The 19,593-nt window shown below is 34.7% G+C and overlaps 1 protein-coding gene across 4 annotated transcripts; it reads right to left on the bottom strand.

Moving 5' to 3' along the window:
* Nucleotides 1-5,937: 5,937 nt before the first annotated feature.
* LOC120279946 (leucine--tRNA ligase, chloroplastic/mitochondrial) lies at nt 5,938-19,322 on the bottom strand. Of its 4 annotated transcripts, XM_039286629.1 has the most exons (21): nt 18,964-19,322; nt 18,380-18,524; nt 18,253-18,309; nt 17,951-18,070; nt 17,666-17,770; nt 17,299-17,522; nt 17,129-17,195; nt 16,898-17,052; nt 16,100-16,361; nt 15,804-15,998; nt 15,234-15,313; nt 14,648-14,710; nt 14,482-14,563; nt 14,052-14,129; nt 13,885-13,986; nt 13,581-13,753; nt 13,323-13,500; nt 12,787-12,864; nt 12,355-12,486; nt 7,202-7,423; nt 5,938-6,124 (listed from the first exon to the last, which is right to left on the bottom strand). In XM_039286629.1, the coding sequence occupies exons 1-21, from the start codon at nt 19,284-19,286 to the stop codon at nt 6,074-6,076; spliced, it is 2,892 nt and encodes a 963-aa protein (XP_039142563.1). In that variant the 5' UTR covers nt 19,287-19,322; the 3' UTR covers nt 5,938-6,073. The 4 variants fall into 4 exon arrangements, with proteins under 4 accessions (XP_039142563.1, XP_039142564.1, XP_039142561.1 ...); XM_039286630.1 differs by lacking the exon at nt 14,052-14,129; XM_039286627.1 differs by having other exon boundaries at nt 14,482-14,710.
* Between the last annotated feature and the right edge of the window lie 271 nt (nt 19,323-19,593).

The following is a 19,593-nucleotide window of genomic DNA, read 5'->3' on the forward strand; positions in this document are numbered from 1 at the left end:
TTACTTGTCCACGATTGTAATGTTTTTAATTCCCACGAAAAATTGTTCTCATTTGGATGAATATAAAGTTTTTAAAATATATGAGATATATAAATAAATATTAAGTAGAAGCATTCAAATCAAAATATTAATTCCTTAGTTTAACAATTTTAGTGTACTAAAAAAACATAAAAACCCCATTTGATTTTTTTTTTTAATTTATGAAGAATAGGTTAATTATTATTTTGGACTAAGTTAATAATATTATTAGAGTTGAATAAAAACCCAAATTTAGTAACTATAACAACTAAAAGGCAAAAATGAGAATAAACCTAATTTTACATCGAAAACAAGTTTCATACCAAACGTGGGAATTAAGTTTTGCATGCAAAGTAATTACAATTTTTGATTGGGATAACCAACGTCTAGAATAGTAGTTTAAGTAGTAATGCATGCAAAGTCTTTCCCTGCAAAGACTTTACATGCAATTACTTTCCCTGCAAAATACCAAACGGACCCTAAGATGAGAGAGGAAGACAAGTATCATTTTACTAAATTTTGTTATTTAATTATAATCAAACTAAAATTTGAAGTTTTAGAAATGTTTTCTGTTATTATCTTAACTTAATCCACAACTAATCAAATTTAACCCACACCGAAAGTAACTTAGTTTTTAAAAAGTTTTATTCACAACAAACAATTAGTTTAATTTTAATATTATTTCATAAAACTTTTTTAATTTTTATCTATAAATAACTCTTATTTATTTATTGATAACTTTCTTTTTATTTTTTTATTTTAACAAAATAAATGCTTCCATAATGGTTTCAGATGATTATCCCACTAAAAGCATATAGAAAGCAAAAACTAAAAAGTATAATACCCGAATTGATCCCTCTAATTTTTTTCTCTTTTCACTTTAGGTCCCTCTACTCAGAAATGTGCCATACTAATCCCTCTACTCTTAAAAATGGTTCTACTTAGTCCCTTCTACTCTAAAATGTGTTAATTAGTGGCTGTATTTTCAAGAGTAGAGAGACTATATATGAAAAGATTAATAGTAGAGGGACCAAAGAAAATCAAATTTAGAATTATAATCTTACAAGTAATATAAATATCTTTATTATTATCTCATCCTAAACCAAATACAATCAAATTCTAATAACTTAGTTTTTTAAAAATTTTATTAACAATAATTAGGTTAATTTTATAATTCGTTTTTTTTTTTTACAAAAAGAACGTGCGCCTCCCCACAAAATTAAAGGTTGTCAAGGAACGAATACGATGGTGCGCCGGTGACTTAACAACCTCTAAAAATTTATTAACTCGGCCAAATGTCACAAATGTCACAGATATCACATTGAACGATTAGAGTTCTATCATATTTACAAAACCAAACCAAGCTAATAAATCCCCTGCAATATACATTTGGAGGAGAGGGAAGCAATATCCTCCCACAAAGGACCTAGTGAACAACAAATGAACAATATTGCTATGGTATATATATATATATATATATATATATCCTTCAATATTGACTATAGTATTTAATTGTGCAGTCTAGAATATATATTAATACCGACCAAGAAATAGATTATAGGTCTATTTATTCACTATTTTCATGACATTCCACTGCACTAAGTAGTGATTGTTAATTGGTAACTATTTGCTATAGAGAATTCTCAAAACCCATGGTGGTAACTATTATTATTAAGGAAAAAATGTGAATAAGTGACTTTGGCATAGATTATGATGTATATCAAAAGGTTGATTAATATTAATAAATCAAAAGAATGGTTTATATCTATATCTATATAAAAGACTAATCACTTTAATTAAATATGTAATGAAACTTGATGAGGTTCTATCCATTAAATAAGTCAAAAAAAGGAACAACGAAGAAGACATATATCATGGCTCAAAGATTAAGCGGTTCATCTCTCAGTGGTCTGATTGCATGAGAACCAAACAATATTATGAAAACAAAATATCACCAATAATTTTCATTTCAGTGCCCATGGCTGGTAAGCTGTTAACATCTCTCTCTTTCCTTTCTTTCCTTTTTTATAAAAAAAATTATAAAATCTCATAATTTTCATCAAATGTTAGCATTTCTCTTCTTCTCTCTTTCTCTCTCAATCTTAATCATATGAATATATGATATGTTGGCTTTCTTCAATAAGGAAAAAATTAGTATGATCTTCAATTACCAACTTTCTTATCCCATACAATGAACACAAGTGGGCACATAAAGATCTCACCTTTCTGGTTTTTTTATATATTTCTTATAATGATGATGAGAAAGAGTTGTTTTCAATTCTATTGCTTGATGTTTCTTTAGAAATAAAAAATAATAATTACTGATTAATCAATGAATCTAAACTACGCGTCATAAGATTAATTGAGGATGAAATATTCAATCTAACTTCAAACACCAAAATCAACTCAATGGTTGGTGTGCATATATTGACATATATATATATATATATATATATATATATATATATTCACATGAGCTATTCAAACTAATTAATGGTCAAATGATCAAATAAAGAAGTTGCCATTGGAGACTCAAGAAAGAGCTACAGTGTGTGTGTATATATATTTATATGTCAACAAGGTTCGAAAAAAAATTTGAACCTTTACTTGCAAAGCATGCAAAATTGAATTCTATGCTTTACTAAGAGAGCACTCAACCACTTTAGAAGCCATGATTAGTAATATGAATTACATATATTTGTTTAGAAGATAATGATGTTGTTATTAATTGTGTCAATATCTTTCCTTTGTTGGTTGTGAAGTTGGATTGAGACCTCTCACATGCCATGATATTCATATCTCATTCACAACTTATGATAGTCTTTTGATGAAGATTAGAATTAATGAGCTTATTATAAAGCTTTGAGTTGAGAAAGAGAGAAAGAAAAGAGAGAGAGAGAGAGGTGCATGCAAAGATGGAGGCATGCAAAAGTATGGCAAGGATAAAGCCAGAGAAGCTTGGCTGCATGGCTGTTCTTGCATGTCTTTTGGTGGTGCCAATCATCATCCTTGCTCTTCCTAACATCACTTCACAATCATTGGATATCAGTAAGCTCTTCTTCTTCTTCTTCTTCTTCTTCTTCTTCTTCTCTTCTTCTTCTTCTTCTTCTTCTCTCTGTATATATATATATATATATATGTAGACACACACATATGGTTTCCTCCTCTCACTAATTTTGTAATCTTATTCTCCTCAAAGTAAAATAAGATTCATGCATGGGACTAGTGTTTTCAATGATGAAAGTATACATGCATGGAGCTTGTGTTCATATGGAACTAAAATTAATAAGAAAAGAAAAAAAGAAAAAACATGCATGGTGCTTGTGTTTTCATTGATGAATTAATGTGTGTGTGTATATATATATATATACATATTTTTTTGCAGTGAGTTTGCACTTGCCAATCCGTGAGGCTCATGTACCTTTATCAACTGTGAATGAATCCAAGGATTCCTACAAACCACCAGGTAATTTATTACTAATTTATCTCTCTTCTTCTTCTTCTTCTTCTTCTTCTTCTTCTTCTTTATTTTTAGTTTTTATTTTTTATTTTTCTTAATTAATTTCTTTTATTTTCAATTTTCATCATTTCAAGTCAATATGGAAACGTGTAGCCTCTTCTTTTGTAACTAGTGGAGCATCTTTTTCTCTTTTCTTTTATTAAAAAAATATATATGAAGAGAAATACATTATTTATGTTAATTTACACACAAATAGAACTTTTTGTCAAATAGCAAGCACAAACATGTTATATTATTAAGTGCTATATATGGAAATCATTTCTATATAGACAACCATGTCTATTCCCTCTCCATATATATAATTAGAAGTTACTTTCCATTTTATTCTCTCTTTTCTTTAAATAAACTGATTCCATTATATATATATATATTATATATATATATTTACAATAATAAGTTTCCCAATTATAGACAGCACCCTACAGTAATGTGCTTCACTCGCTCTTAATTAATCTTTAGGAGAGGGACATTTGCGGCGGAGGCATTGCATGACAATAAAGATAATGATAGGAAAGAATAAAGTGGACCACTTACAAAAAGAACAAACCATTTGCTCCCACTAATTATATTAAGCAAAAGTCTAGAACCAACTTATTATTTTGTTATGTTTTGGTGAAAAGAAATCAAAGTAGTGGTCCATTTATCATATGATGTTGATCAACCACCCACCAAATACATTACCCACCCAAGAAAAAAAAATTAAGAGCAAAATTTTACACATTAATCAACAATTTAATAAAAAAAAAAAGTAACTCTTCAAGTTGCTATGGATTCATGTGATCATCATAAAAGCAAAGCAAAATGTAGAAGCAATCAACTTCAAACTAGTTGGGTTATAATCTTGTGGTCAGCTATGAAGTCTTCTGCTAATTAATTAAAGTATTAAACAAAGAAAACTTGAGATTCACAACTTTCACACAATGCCAATCACATAATCAAATGGTCAATTTTGAAAAATTTGTGTACTATTTGTTTGTACTTTGATATAGAAAATAGTTAAAAAGAGCCTGCCTTTTCTGTAATACATGTAATTCGGTTTGACTTTTTATTGATCATGAAACACATGTAATGCAGATGCCGAAATTTCGATACTGACTCTGGAAGCAGAAGAAATTGAAGAGGAGAGCAACAAGAATGCAGGTTAGTGAAAAAAATATTAACTTGGTTCAGTAAAGTCAACAAATTGTCTGTTAAACATTTCATGCAGAACTAGTTCTTGCTTGAAATGAGAAGAAACAACAGCAAAATCATAAGAGAAATGTTAGGAATAAACTTGCAATTGCATCATGACACGCCGATGATTTATATAAATGACCGGGTACACATTTCATGCAGATATTAACACTGTGGTTTTCACTGATGCTTCAAATGAAATAAAGCTGCAGCAAAATTATACGAAAAAAGGCAAGAAACAATGTTCAATTGTATCTCCATATGATTCTGATTCATATAAATAACCTGATCATGATAAAACATATCAAACAGATGGTATTGACACTGCAGTGCTTGCTGATGCTTCAAATGAGCAGAAACAACAGCAAAATTACACGAGAAATGGTAGGTATAAATTTTCAATTAAATCATGATATGCAGATCATTCATGTAAATAACCAGTTGCTATTGAATATTCTTACGCAGATTCTAAGATGACAGATCTCATTCTTGATTCAAATGAGAAGAAACAAGAGGCAAATAACATGAGAAAAGGTGGCGTAAACTTTGAACTTTATCTCCATATGATTCTGATTCATATAAATAACAAGTTCTTGTTGAACATTTCATGTAGATAAAAAGCACACCACACGGCCAGTCCTTAATTCAAACAAGAAACTGCAAAATTATATAAACTCAATTGCATCTCACTTTATATAATTATCCAAAGAGTGTTAATATCTCGAGAAGACACTAAAGCAAGAAAATGAATCTTCGCTTTAAATGTAAAACTACATCAAAAAAAATAAAGTTCCAATCTTTAATATCTACTGCCTGACAAAACATAAATTCACTAACTACAGTGCATTTGATAATAGATATGGGAGAGAAAGGACTTCCCCTCACCGCTAAAGAAAACGAGGAAAAGAATTCGACCAAAGGTGAGTCATAGATCCATGGGTGGAAAATGCATATATTAGTTTCATTCAGCAGTTTCAAAATGGTCACATTACATTGTAAGACATCACCTTCTAATTTTTGGTCCAAAATGCAGAGGGGCTTATTCCACAAAGCAGTATCACTTGTGACTTCTCAGGACCACGATCGGATACCTGCTACATACATGGTGATGTCAGGGTTCTTGGAAATGTCATCTTATCAGCTTCATCATCACAGCTCAATTCTCCCAACACGACATGGCAGATAAGACCATATGCTCGGAAGTGGGAAACAAATGTTATGGGATACATCAAAGAAATATCCCTCAGATCATTAGAAAATTTCAAGGAAAATGCTCATTGTGCTGTCAACCACAGTGTCCCTGCTGTAGTCTTCTCTACAGGTGGATTCCTTGGTAACTTCTTCCATGACTTCACTGATGTGTTAATTCCCCTCTTCACAACAGCACGTCAGTACCACGGGGAAGTCCAGTTTCTAGTAACAGATTTCAATGCAAAGTGGATAAACAAATACCAGCTGATCCTACAAAAACTTTCTCGATACGAGATCATCAACATTGATACTGATACCAGAGTGCATTGCTTCCAAAATTTGAATGTGGGACTCCAGAGTGACAAAGTAATGGGGATCGATCCTTCTAAATCACCAAATGGCTACTCCATGGCTGACTTCAGAGAGTTCATAAGGGAAAGCTTATCTCTACAAAGAAGGTATACTAAGATGATTCCAGCTCAATCAAGGAGAAAACCAAGACTACTGATCCTACTGAGGAAGGGTTCTAGATCCATAACAAATGCAAAGCAAGTGATTCAGATGGCAAGAAGATCAGGCTACAAAGTGGTCACAGCGGGACCCGAAGAAACAAGGAACCTAACCAAGTTTGCACATACAGTAAACTCATGTGATGTGATGATGGGAGTGCACGGTGCTGGTCTTGCAAACATGGTTTTTCTCCCAACGAATGCAACACTAATACAAATAATTCCATGGGGAGGCTTAAAGTGGGCTTGTAGGCATGATTTTGGAGAGCCGGCTCCAGATATGGGGATAAGGTATGTAGAGTATGAAATAAAGGAAGAAGAGAGCTCATTAATAGAACAATACCCGAGAAACAATGCAGTATTCACAGATCCTCTGTCAGTTCAAAAGCAAGGATGGAATGCTCTCTGGTCTATATTTCTCAACAAACAAAAAGTAAAGCTAGATGTCGGAAGGTTTAGACCAGTCTTGTTGGAAGCTCTTAGGTTTCTCAAACCATAGAGTATTGATTTTTGTAGGAAGATTTAGACCAGTTGATTCATTTGCATTTTTTGTGACTTATCATGTAAAGAATAATTTGCTCTCAATCCAAGTGTAAGAATAAACTATGAAAGGAGTAGTAAAATAAAAGAAATCTTTTACTTCCTTACTATGAAAACAATACTTCATAAAGTGTACTTTATAAAATTAACATTGAAAGAATATATTGATGGTTGAGTGAACCAAAAATAACACATACAACATTCTGTTAAAAATGATTAACAACATGGAGAATAAAAATCACGCATGTACCTTTTGCTGATCCAAGATCACATTTAAGATTCTTCTTGGGACATAAATTCTTTTCTTGATTGCCTTCCCATGTAAGTACTTGGAAAGCTTTTCATCAAGTGATGCCAATTTGAAGGCTTCATCCTCTGAACAGTCCTCATTAACTAATATGGTGCCCCTGGTTTTTCCATTAATCTGGACAGGCAACACAATGCTTGAATCTTTCAAATACTCAGTTCTGGCCTGTACTCCAAGTAACAAAAGGATCATTGTCTAAATAAATAAATAAGCTGTATCTTAGAGTCTATAATTATCATTCTTCTTCCGATATTTAAATCATGATAATTAATGGAACAAGTTTAAATCAAGACTACATATAACTGGGATGATTACAGCACCAAATGGAAAAAGAGGAGAAAGCAGAATAAATTTTCAACTAAAAGTTTGTCAACCATTCCTTGAATTTGAGAAACTCAAGTTAGGGAAGCATAAATACTAACGATTTGATATCCCGTAAAGAATGATCTACTCTCAACCTTCTTCTCTTGATTCTTTGTTCGGTTTCGATGACGATTTCTCCGACATCTGAATCTACGAAGTTGACAGTACCTAACACCATCAATTGAACAATCTCTCCCAAGAACAAAAAAAGAAAAAGAAAATCCCTTCATCCAATAAGGACCTGACATTGTGGTTGGAGAGGGTTGAAGCTAACCAATGCTTCTCCAAACTGTACTACCTGATGCTTAATACTGACATTATGCTGCTGTTCCGAGGTCTCACAGTGGTAGTTCTGTCCTTCCACAGCTTACATGTGGTCAGAATCCATATGATTGTGCCCATTGGCAAAATGGGCTGCAAGGAAGATGGGATTCAAACAAACTACTCTTGGTCAACCCCAAATACCATGCGAGCATCGTTTCCCTCAACAGACAATGCAACCTCCATCTTCATCAATTTTCCAGGATTCGATGGAAAGACAAATATACAAATTTCGCTTTTTGCTGCTGAAAATTATTTCATGTGTGCAAAAGCAACGGAAAATTGAAGGTGGCAATTACAGTGATTTATTTGGAAAAGGAAGCCACACAATTGTAGAAATGGTATTTTTCATGGATGGAGAAGCCAGCATAGGGAGACTTTAAGCAGGCAATTATGATATGATTCAGACCAGACTATATGGCCAGCTATATGATCCGGTACTCACAGCTCATCTGATCCTGATCTCAGTTCCCCAAATACCATGCGAGCATCGTTTCCCTCAACAGACAATGCAACCTCCATCTTCATCAATTTTCCAGGATTAGATGGAAAGACAAATATACAAATTTCGCTTTTTGCTGCTGAAAATTATTTCATGTGTGCAAAAGCAACGGAAAATTGAAGGTGGCAATTACAGTGATTTATTTGGAAAAGGAAGCCACACAATTGTAGAAATGGTATTTTTCATGGATGGAGAAGCCAGCATAGGGAGACTTTAAGCAGGCAATTATGATATGATTCAGACCAGACTATATGGCCAGCTATATGATCCGGTACTCACAGCTCATCTGATCCTGATCTCAGTTCTTTCACCCAAGTAAACAAATTTCCACACTAGCAGCAAGCTACGTTTGATAAGTTCAATGCTCTTCATTAAAAATTAAAGCTGGATTCTTGTTCTTCTATCACCCAATGCCAATATTATCAGATCTAAATGGGTTTTTCAAACAAAAAGAAAATTCCCTGGCCTTCTTGATCGCTACAAAACTCGTTTCGTAGCTAAGAGATACCATCAATCCTCTAGCATCGACCACAATGATACCTTCAGTCATGTTGTCAAGCACACCAACATCAGCGTCACTGTTACTCTCGCACTCACTAATAATTAATCCATTCACCAACTTAATGTCCATAATGTCTTTCTTCATAAAATCTTCAAGAACCAATTTTCATGGTTCAAACTCTTAGGTCTGCTGATTCTCATCATCCAAATTATATGCCTTCTTAACAAAGCCCTCTAAAGCCTTCACCCAAGCCCCTTCTGCATGATTTCATTGCTTAGGTCAAAAACTTCAAGGCCTCAACTTCACTCCCTCTAAAGCTGATACTTCACTCTTTATATGGTTCATTTTCTCCCACACTACCTTCATCCTGATTTATGTGGATGACATCCTGGTTACATGTTCGTCACCTATTTTCACATAAAAAACACCCTGGCCTTATTCATTACGTCCTTTGCATTGAAATGACACTAACACGATCTGGACTACTCATCACCTAAACCAAATACACCTACGACGGCCTTCACTGTACACATCTAAACCTGTGCATACACCAATCAACCCAACCTTACCACTATCTAAAAATCATGGTACCCCTCTCGAATCCTACTAAATACCATAACATCATTGGTGTTGCTCTTCACTACCTCTGACTTACTTGCCTTAACATATAAGTTTTTGTAAACAAAGTGTCATAGCACTACAACTAATCAAATTCTACAATACTTGCGGTATACGTCTTCTCATGGCATTTATCTAACCAAAGCCACCCTATTCACGCCTTGCAGCATATTCTGATGCTGACTAGGTTGGTCGTTCTAATCATCATCACTCGACCTCTGGCTATTGATTTTTTTTTTTTAGCCTTCATGTCTAGTTATTCTGACGACACACTCCCTCCATTTTGTATTTGGGTCAATATTCTTTGAAGGTGCCAAAACCGATTCTAAGAAGATTAAGACAGTGATTGAGTGGCTCATTCCTACATTCGTAAAAGCTTTGGAAGGATTTCATTGTCTAACAGGCTACTATTGGTAGTACGTGGATATCAATATTCTTGCTTTCCATTACACATTTATTGAAAAAGATGGCTTCCCTTAGTCGGAGGAGGCTACCAACACATTCTCAAAACTAAAAGAGGCTATGACTGCAACCTAAGAACTGTCCTTGCCCATGTGTTATTTAACCATTTGAAGTGTGGAGACTCATGCTTCCGGCACAGGTATAGAAGCCCCTGCTTCTACAAGCTTTACAAGAAAGTCATCTAGTCGCTTTCCTTCACTGGAAGCTGAAGGAAAGGATGTAAGCTCACTCTACCTATGAAAAGAACTAGCTTTGATGACTTAAATTCAAAAGTGACAGCCATAGTTACTTGGGAGGAAATTCATCATCCGAATAAGTCGCCATCCTTTGTAATACATTTTGGAGTAAAAGATAGCTACACTAGTACAACACAAATGGCCATTTAAACTTCCTAGATATGTCTATGAAATAGTCTATATAAAAAGCTCGGGAATTCAACTGCAAATGCCTTCTCATTAACTCATACTAACTATATCATCCCTTGTTTTTGTTCCTTTTCATAATGACATTGCTAGGGATTATGAACAAAATCCACATATACTAGGGATAAGACAACTGTTAAATATCAATCTATATACTAAGGAGAACTATACTAGTTGGCCATCCTTTAATTATGATAAGGAGCGGACACTGTTAAGAGCTACCTTGCCTCAATGTAAGCGCATTATTCGCCACATTCATTGTGGTCCTATAGTAGGTGAATACTTCAAGCAAATCCCACTGAGTTTTTATTGGCTAAGAATGTGGAGGGACACGACATACTATTACCGAGTGTACTGAAATATGAGGCCACTAAACTGGCCGACCTACTTCAACGCCTTCCAATTCCAAATCAAGTCCAAGAGAATATTGCTATGGATTTCACCAAGATGCTACCCGAAAGCAGAAGAAACACAACTATCTCGGTGGTAGTGGTTCGGCTAACTAAATATGCTCACTTCATTGCTCTCAGGCATCCTTACACTGCAAAACAAGAAGTTATGCTTACATAAAAACCATTGTTAAGTTCCATGACATGCCTGAATCCATTGTATGCAATAAAGATAGATTATTTCTCTCTTTTTTTATTTGGCAGGAATTCTTTTCTCTACAAAGCACCAAGCTCCCTATGTAGGCAGTGATTCACAAACTGATGCCCAAACAGAGGTCTTGAATTAAAGCCTGAAAACCTATCTTATATGCTATGTAGGTGAAGAACTAAAATCATGAATGAAATTTTCAACTTTGGCGGCATGGTTTTATAATATGTCTTACCACTCCATCATCCAGAATGACACAATTTGAAGCATTATATGGCCGGTCACTGCCTACCATATCTTCCTACATTTGGGGGATGCTGATATGAATTGGCATACTAAAAGACTTTTAAAGCACTACATATCCGTTACACAAAATTGCATGATGAGTTTGGGCAGAATATGCTTTTCACTCCAAGTTGTCCCCTACTTTTTATGGTCCTTTAGAGGTGATCGCAAAGATGGGCACTGCAGCTTATAGATTGAAGATTTCCCCTAGAGCCGATGTTCATGATGTTTTTCATGTTTCCAAACAAATGGTTTTTCAAAGTAAACTCTTCCAACTTCTACTGTCTCCTAAATTAATTAAAGATCAGCCACATATTCCCATGGAAGTGCAGGATCACCGGCATTGCTGCCAAGTGCATGGTTGTATTCACAAAAAGTTCTTGTTCATTGGAGTTATGGCACAAATGCAAAAACTTGGGAAGACCGTAATGGTCTCGATCTTTGTTTTCCTGAGATTGCATCTCGGATATAAGGTGCCTCCATGGGGCGATAAGTTGCTGCAGCAATAAAATCTTTAACTAGGAATTACCCAGAAACAACAACTCACCAACAAATTAATGGCCAACGCAACAGCAAATCCCTAATAAATTCAAGTTGAGATAAGATGCAGAAAAACTAAATAAGCCTAGCCGGCCACCATCAAAGGGATTTAATTTCTTCTATTGTTTCCCTTAGTTCTTCTAAATTTTCAAGATTAACAATGTTCCTAGTGGAGGTCCTGCTCATCCTTGGAGTTGAGAAACTCTTGGTAGGGGCGCATAAATCCTAATAGTTTGATATAACTTCTGAAGTTCAATAACTGGATTCTCATGTGTCAGCTACCATATGAAAATCCTTACATGACAAGAATCATTTAAATTTAAATAACTAATTGTAATATAAGTTTCTCTTTGGGGAAAAAAAAATATGTAAAAACCTACCTTGATTAGATTAGGTTTAAGCGCAATTCTTTATGGCCAAAATGGAAATAAAGCATCCAACGATCAGAGACGCAATCAATCAAGATAATAAGCAAGAAAAGTACCTCTGGAAAATTTTCATAAGCCAATGAACTTGAATGTCCCAAGCGGAACCACAGCTCCTCCGCCATATGAGGTGCATAAGGAGAAAGCAACAAAATAAACGCTTCCATAATTGGTTTCGGATGATTATCCCACTAAAAGCATATGGAAAACAAAAAGTTAAATCAAATGCCTTCATCAACATTTTAAAAAATCCAATCAAGAGCTTGCATAAGAAATTGTTATGAAGAACTAAATTGAATGGTAATAAACAAACAGAAATAGTTATATTATAGATTCTATTCTACACACAATAATAAATCTGTGGCATATCAAACTGAGACAAGAAGTATGTCCAAGCAGATAAAAGGAAAATTTTCATGGACGAGGTCCGTTTCCTGATATTCAACTAAGCTTTCTATAGTCAAGAAACCGAGTAACAAGCTTAGAGGTACCTTGTATGCAGCATTGATAAATTCCATCATGGCAGAGATTCCTGTGTTGAATCTTGTTTCTTGAATTTCTTCTGAAACCTTCAGACGAATAGATTGACAAGAAAAGATGCATGTGCACCAAACATAAGAAAAAAAATATCAGCTAGGAGATGAATTAAAAAGATTGCAAAAAGGGAGTTGGAATTTGATATGACCAACAAGGAAGATTTTAAGCATAAAAACTGAAGATACAAAGCAACCACAAAAAAATATAAATGGCATGTTATACAAAGAAACACAGAAAATTCTACATCAGTACTTTTACTGTTAGATGGCTGTCAGTACGCCACAGCAAGAAATAAATCTTTGCTTGATGTTGTGAGTCTAAAGATCAAGGGTGTTCATTGGAATGGTAGAACTGGCAAGTGATAACTTAATTTCACCTCTAAGAAAAGTCTAAATGATTATATAGGAAAATTTTTTCTGTTTCAGCTTGTCCATTAAAGTCTTAAATTTCACCTAATTTTTTGAAATGCAAAATCTAAAAGTAATCTAACCTTGTCAATGCACTTATGAAGAGCACGGAGTTGTTCCAAAGTGGGTTTATCATCAGTGACAACCGTCCCTTTCCTATAAGAACCATCAGGTAAGGGTGCTCCAACAACAAGCCTCCAAATCCTCGCTAAGAATCTATGTACACCTTCAATTCCACCAGTACTCCATGCTTTTGAATCCCTGGAAAGATGGTAAAAAATGAGATTTCTGAACAACATTTTCTGGACGATGAACAATGCAGGGTAGAACAAAGAAACTACCTCAATGGTCCCATGAACATCTCATACAAACGAAGAGAATCTGCACCATATTCAGAAACAACATCATCCGGATTAATTACATTCCCTCTACTTTTACTCATTTTGTAGGATCGGGAAATCAAACGAATGCTCGGATCATCTTTCAAGACATAAAAATCTCCAGCTTTTGTAACCTGCACAATAATTTGCATAAATCAGTCTATTAGCAAATTCCGCATAAGATTGTGAAAAATGAGAAAGTTCAGATCTATATAACTCTGAAATTTCTTCATTTCAACAAGAAAATAGTAATCTGATGGCAAACCTTTTCTACAGGTATTCTCTCTAGAGCATACTCGCCCACATCAGAAACAGAATCAGCAGACAATAATCTCCCTTCTGCATCTCTGTATGCCACATATTCGACCTGTTCCTTTGAGCCATTAGAAATTAAAACAAGAATGGGTACTATGGCCAAGCATATTTATTTACCTCTCCAAGTATCAATCCTTGATTTATAAGACATTGGAAAGGTTCAATCGTTGAGACAACACCTATGTCATAAAGGACCTGAAGATTGACACCTTTTACGGTAATTTCTTGAGAAACACAGAGAAACTCAACAGCATAAAATATACTTGAACAACTAGTGGTTTTCTAGTTTTATGGCAGCAACAATGTATAGTTAAAGGTCATGGAACCGAAAGGATTCCAATGTCTGTAAATAATAAGATAATTTTAAATATGGATGGCAAGATAATGCAAGCCAAAGGAAAGTAATGAACAAGAACCATTCTAAGCCATAAATCCACACATGAAGAGAAAGATGACAACAGAACTACAAACAATTTAAACCAATTAACACCAATTATAAAGACTACTTTGGTCAAGTTTTCTGTTAACATTCAGAGTTGAGGAACACCTTGTGCCAAAACCTTGCATAAAGCAAATGCAGAACAGAATGTTCGGCTCCACCAACATAAATATCCACAGGGCTCCAGTATCTGTAGAAATTCAGTCCTGAAAGACTTAGCTCATAAATATTTATCATATCCTGTGCTAAAAATAAAGATGATAGTGCTATACACCTCTCTTTATCCTTGTTAACAATAGCAGTGGAATTCTTTGGATCCATAAATCTCAAATAGTACCTGTTTGTAAAATGAGGAGGATAAAAAATTACATATAATTACATATAAACTGATATGATTGTCATTATAAAACTAAGTGCCTTCTTGCCATAGATAGTAGAATCAGTTACAGAACAGTTCAATAAAACAAACAATTGCCTTAACATGCTAAAACCCTGCCAGCAGCAATGATTGAATACCAAAATAAATTCAATATGAAATTGTTACTAGTGTCCAAATCATATAGCTAAATATCTAAAATTCCTATCTTCAAAGTAGCATCTCATTCTGCATAGGACATCTTTAAAAACATTTTTTCTCATAAAATCAACTTTAGGCATTTGTAGCTCTAGTTTTAGATTTTTCACAAGTTTCAAGCCAATGACATCGATGGTCTCCAAGGTAAAACTGAAAAAAAACAAATACTAAGCATTATTTAAACAAAAAAAATCATAGAACAAGAAGACAGCCTTCAAAAAAGGGAATGGTCAGAATTCCCAGAAAAAAAATTCTAGATGACCCGGACATAATTCAATTAACATACCAGCAGGATCCAGCCCATTGTGGCATTGTATTTGTTTCCCGTCTGGCAGGTTTCCCGGAGATAGGATCAATAGTATTGACCTGTAAAATGATGCATCTTATAAGAGATCAGATATTTTATTTCAATAAAAAATAAGAACCATTGTAATAAGAAAAGTGAAACATAGAGTAAAAATTATATGGACTTTACAAACAACATTTTATTACCCTTTTTTTCATTCACTTAATTAATTATTATTCTACTTACTTGATCATAAAAGATCAACGAAATGAGGCTTATCCAGGTCAGCTCCAGGGTTACAGGTTTTTAATACAAGATAGAAGAAAGAAGATCCAGCTGAAAGATTTTACACACTTAAGCATTAAATAACTATTCAGGCACTGGCATATTCTCTCATCATGTTTTATGAGAAGGATGCTTTACTAACACAAACATACACATGCAGACGCAATTGAACACAATATCAAATTTTCAAGTTAGCAAAAAAAGTAACAACCGAAAGCCAAAAAAAAGCAAAGTAATTATTTAAGCTGATAGTATAATAATGCTTATTTCTTTTGTTTAACATGCCCAAGTTGTTGCTTTTGCCAGTGGAGGTTCTCCTGTTCCAGTAGGAGTGAAGTCATCCAATTCAGGGAGAGTAAGCGGCAACTGACTTTCTGGAAGAGGAACAAGTTCACCGGTTTCATTTAGGAAAATCACTGGAAAGGGTTCTCCCCAATAGCGTTGACGAGCAAACAGCCAATCCCTCAGCTTGTAATTAACCTATAGAAGTCTAATGGTTTCAGTGAAGAAGCAATATACTATGTATAAAGTTGTAAACCAACAACGAATAGCAGATATACCAAGAATAATCAAGAGAGCACCTTTTTACTCCCATGACCAGTTCTTTCAAGCCAATCTATGACTTCCATGGCAGCTTCTTTGCATGTCAGGCCATTGATATTTAGCCCAGAAGACATATTTGAGGAATTTATGACAAACCCATCATCTACATAAGGTCCATCAAGATTAGAACTAGTGCCTGCCGGCTCCACAACCCTAATTATTGGAATGTCATACTTTACAGCAAACTCATAATCACGAGAATCGTGTGCAGGTACAGCCATAATTGCTCCAGTACCATAACTGCATATCAAGTAATATGGCGTATTGCAGTAGTTAGGGAGACATGAGCTGGTAATATTGTATAACGACAAGCCCAATCAAATAAAGGTCATTGTAAATTCCATAAGAGAAGCATGAATTTTTCTGTTCATTGATTAGCACACAATGTGACAAATAGATCTTGCTAATTATTACAGATAAGAAAGTGACATGATTTAATCAGACAGCCCGAATCAGTAACCAGTATGAATTTGGGCGTCAGCATACTAGAAATAAAATCTGAACCAATCAGCAAATAAGAATCTGACAAACACAATGGTAGTTACCCAGCTATACAAAAATAGTCGTATCATCAAAATGCTTGTTTCAGAACATAAAGCGTTTTATAGCAAAAGCAAACATTTGCTAGTAAAATCAGAAAAACAATTGTATCATCAAAATGCTTGTTTCAGAACATAAAGCGTTTTATAGCAAAAGCAAACATTTGCTAGTAAAATCAGAAAAACAACAGAAGATTAGATCAAAAATCAAAGCATTAATAGTAAATCCAAACAAACCTTCCTAAGACATAATCAGCTATCCATATTGGAATTGATTCTCCAGTGGCAGGATTCTTGGCATAAGAACCACTAAACACTCCAGTTTTTTCCTTCTGAAGATCAGTTCTTTCAAGTTCACTTTTTCTTGCTGCAAGTTCTTTGTATTCCTCCACCTGCATTATGAAATGATACACTAAGTTTTTTAGTATTAAAAAGCTGGTTCAATCAAAATGGAACTTATGAATTTACCTGTTTTTCTTGTTCCTTGGGCACCAGTGATGCTAGCGAGATATGCTCAGGAGCAACCACAAGATATCTGCCAGGGAAGAGGCATACCACAGTTACCAACCAATTAAATTTTGAAAATTCAGTAACATTCATTGTGCGTGGGAAAAAGAAAAAGAAAAAGGAGATCATACGTTGCACCAAATATGGTATCTGGTCTTGTCGTATAAACAGAAAGCTTTATTCCCCGCTCCTGTCCATCAGAACCAATTACATGAAACTCTAGCTCAGCACCTTCAGATCGTCCTATCCAATTCCGCTGCATTTCTTTAATACTTTCTGGCCAGTCAAGATCATCCAAATCTTCAAGAAGGCGTTCAGAATAAGAAGTAATCTTCAGCATCCACTGACGCATAGGCTGTTTGATAAAACATTTAGCCCTATAAAATATGATATCTATAAACAAATCATTAAGCTAATGTTGGTCAAGAACATACATGTAACAGATGTCAAAATCATCCTTGCTACAAAATAAACATGTTCACTAAATCCTTTCCTTACCTTTCTTATTACAGGGAAACCACCACGCTCACTAACCCCATCCACAATCTCTTCATTTGCCAAAACAGTGCCAAGAGCAGGGCACCAATTGACAGGTACTTCAGCCTATCTATAGAGAAAGGGACAATTAAGAGTGGTGGAATTAACGTACCAAGAAAGAATAACCAATTCAAATGACAATAGCACCTAAAAGTTGTGAGTAAACAGCATAATCCAAGAATAGATAAGGAAAAACCTAAAATATATTGACTGGTGTGCAAAAAGAAGAAGGCTAATGTGCAAGACCTGGTACGCAAGTCCTCTCTTTAACAGTTGCAGAAATATCCATTGTGTCCATTTATAGTACTCTGGATCAGTGGTAGAAATTTCACGGTCCCAATCATAAGCGAAGCCTAATAACTTCAGCTGTATGAAGAACAATAAATATACAAAAAGATACAAACTGTATGAACATATGTGTGGGGAAAAATGGTCAGTCAACACATTTCCATGAGGCAGCTATAGACTAAACAAATTATTAGACCATAAAAAGCTGTAATATAGTCTTATAAAGGTCTTCATGGATAAGGAGATCAGCTTCAGAGTACCTGTGACCTGAACCTGTCAATATTTCGTATTGTCGTGACCTTTGGGTGGGTTCCTGTCTGTGAATGAGAAATTAAATCAGCAAGGGAAAAAAACCATTAGGATATAAAACAAAAGTTTTAAGCAGACCTCAATAGCATACTGTTCAGCAGGAAGACCAAATGCATCCCATCCCATTGGATGAAGAACATTAAAACCTTTCATGCGTTTGAATCGTGATAGAATATCAGTGGCAGTATATCCAAGGGGATGCCCAACATGCAAGCCAGCACCACTGCATAATCAGTATATCTAATAAACATTTTGATAGAAAATAAAACAACAAATAGAATCAAATGGAACAATTAACTAATCCTAACATCATCCAATTACTGAAAGAAACAAGCTCAAGTTTCTAGTAAAGCCTAAGCATTGAATAAGAAAGCAATACAAAGAGTACCCAGCCGCAGATTCTCACAGATAGCACTGCAGAGAAGATTATACTGCTAGTTTTGGTCAGAAGGCACTTCCGTAACAAACAAAATCATACTTTTAGTTCTCAAATCAGTCATCACCATCAACTAGGTGAAGAACCAGAATCAAGATGCACAAGTAACACACACACACACACACACACACACACACACACACAAAACATTACGTTTCCCATGTTTTTCAAACCAAAAACCAATCTTTATGATAAATTCAAGAAACTCATGGCCCTGGAGAGGTACCTAGGATATGGGAACATGTCGAGGATGTAGCACTTGGGTTTAGACATGTCAAGATCCTCATCGGGGGTTCGGAAAGTACGGTTCTCCTCCCAATACCTCTGCCACCGGGGTTCTATCTCATCAAAAGGGTACGCCCTCCTCTGCTGAAGCTGCTGTGGCTTTGCACTGCCGCCATTGCCCCCGCCACTGCAGCAGCGCACCCGGGAGAAGCGCCGGCATGGGAAACGGAGATCAAGGAGGAGAACGGCAGGAGAAGGAGTTGGAGAAGCATGGAGGAAACGCAGAGGAGGCTGAAAGCGTAGCTGATATTGGATTTCGAACATCTCGCCGAAGACGAGGAGGAAAGAGGGAAAGGAACCGTTGTGGTTTGGCTAAGGATATGGAAATCACTTGAATTTTTATAGTCATAAAAATGAGATTTTTTTTTTCAATAAAAAAAAATAAAAATTTAAACTTGAAAAAAAAAAATGAAATTAACCAAATTTAGAAACATTTTCAAATTTCCAATAATTATATAAATAATTAATTTGATTCTAATGATTTGGAATGATTTTGGTTAACTTAGTTGGTTTATTATTTTCTTGATATTTATAGATATTTAATTAATTATGTAATTAATTATTTTTTTAC

Source organism: Dioscorea cayenensis, chromosome 17, assembly GCF_009730915.1.
Source record: "Dioscorea cayenensis subsp. rotundata cultivar TDr96_F1 chromosome 17, TDr96_F1_v2_PseudoChromosome.rev07_lg8_w22 25.fasta, whole genome shotgun sequence".
In the NCBI taxonomy this organism is placed as follows: Eukaryota; Viridiplantae; Streptophyta; class Magnoliopsida; order Dioscoreales; family Dioscoreaceae; genus Dioscorea; species Dioscorea cayenensis.

Excerpts from the sequence above, each read along its gene's own strand:
- LOC120279946 (XM_039286627.1), bottom strand. The coding sequence starts at position 19,286 with ATGTTCGAAATCCAATATCAGCTACGCTTTCAGCCTCCTCTGCGTTTC. Across the intron at positions 14,711-15,233 it reads CAATGGGCTGGATCCTGCTG|GTACTATTTGAGATTTATGG; the intron begins GTATGTTAATTG and ends TTTTACAAACAG. Across the intron at positions 7,424-12,354 it reads CTTATGAAAATTTTCCAGAG|GCCAGAACTGAGTATTTGAA; the intron begins GTACTTTTCTTG and ends CTTGGAGTACAG.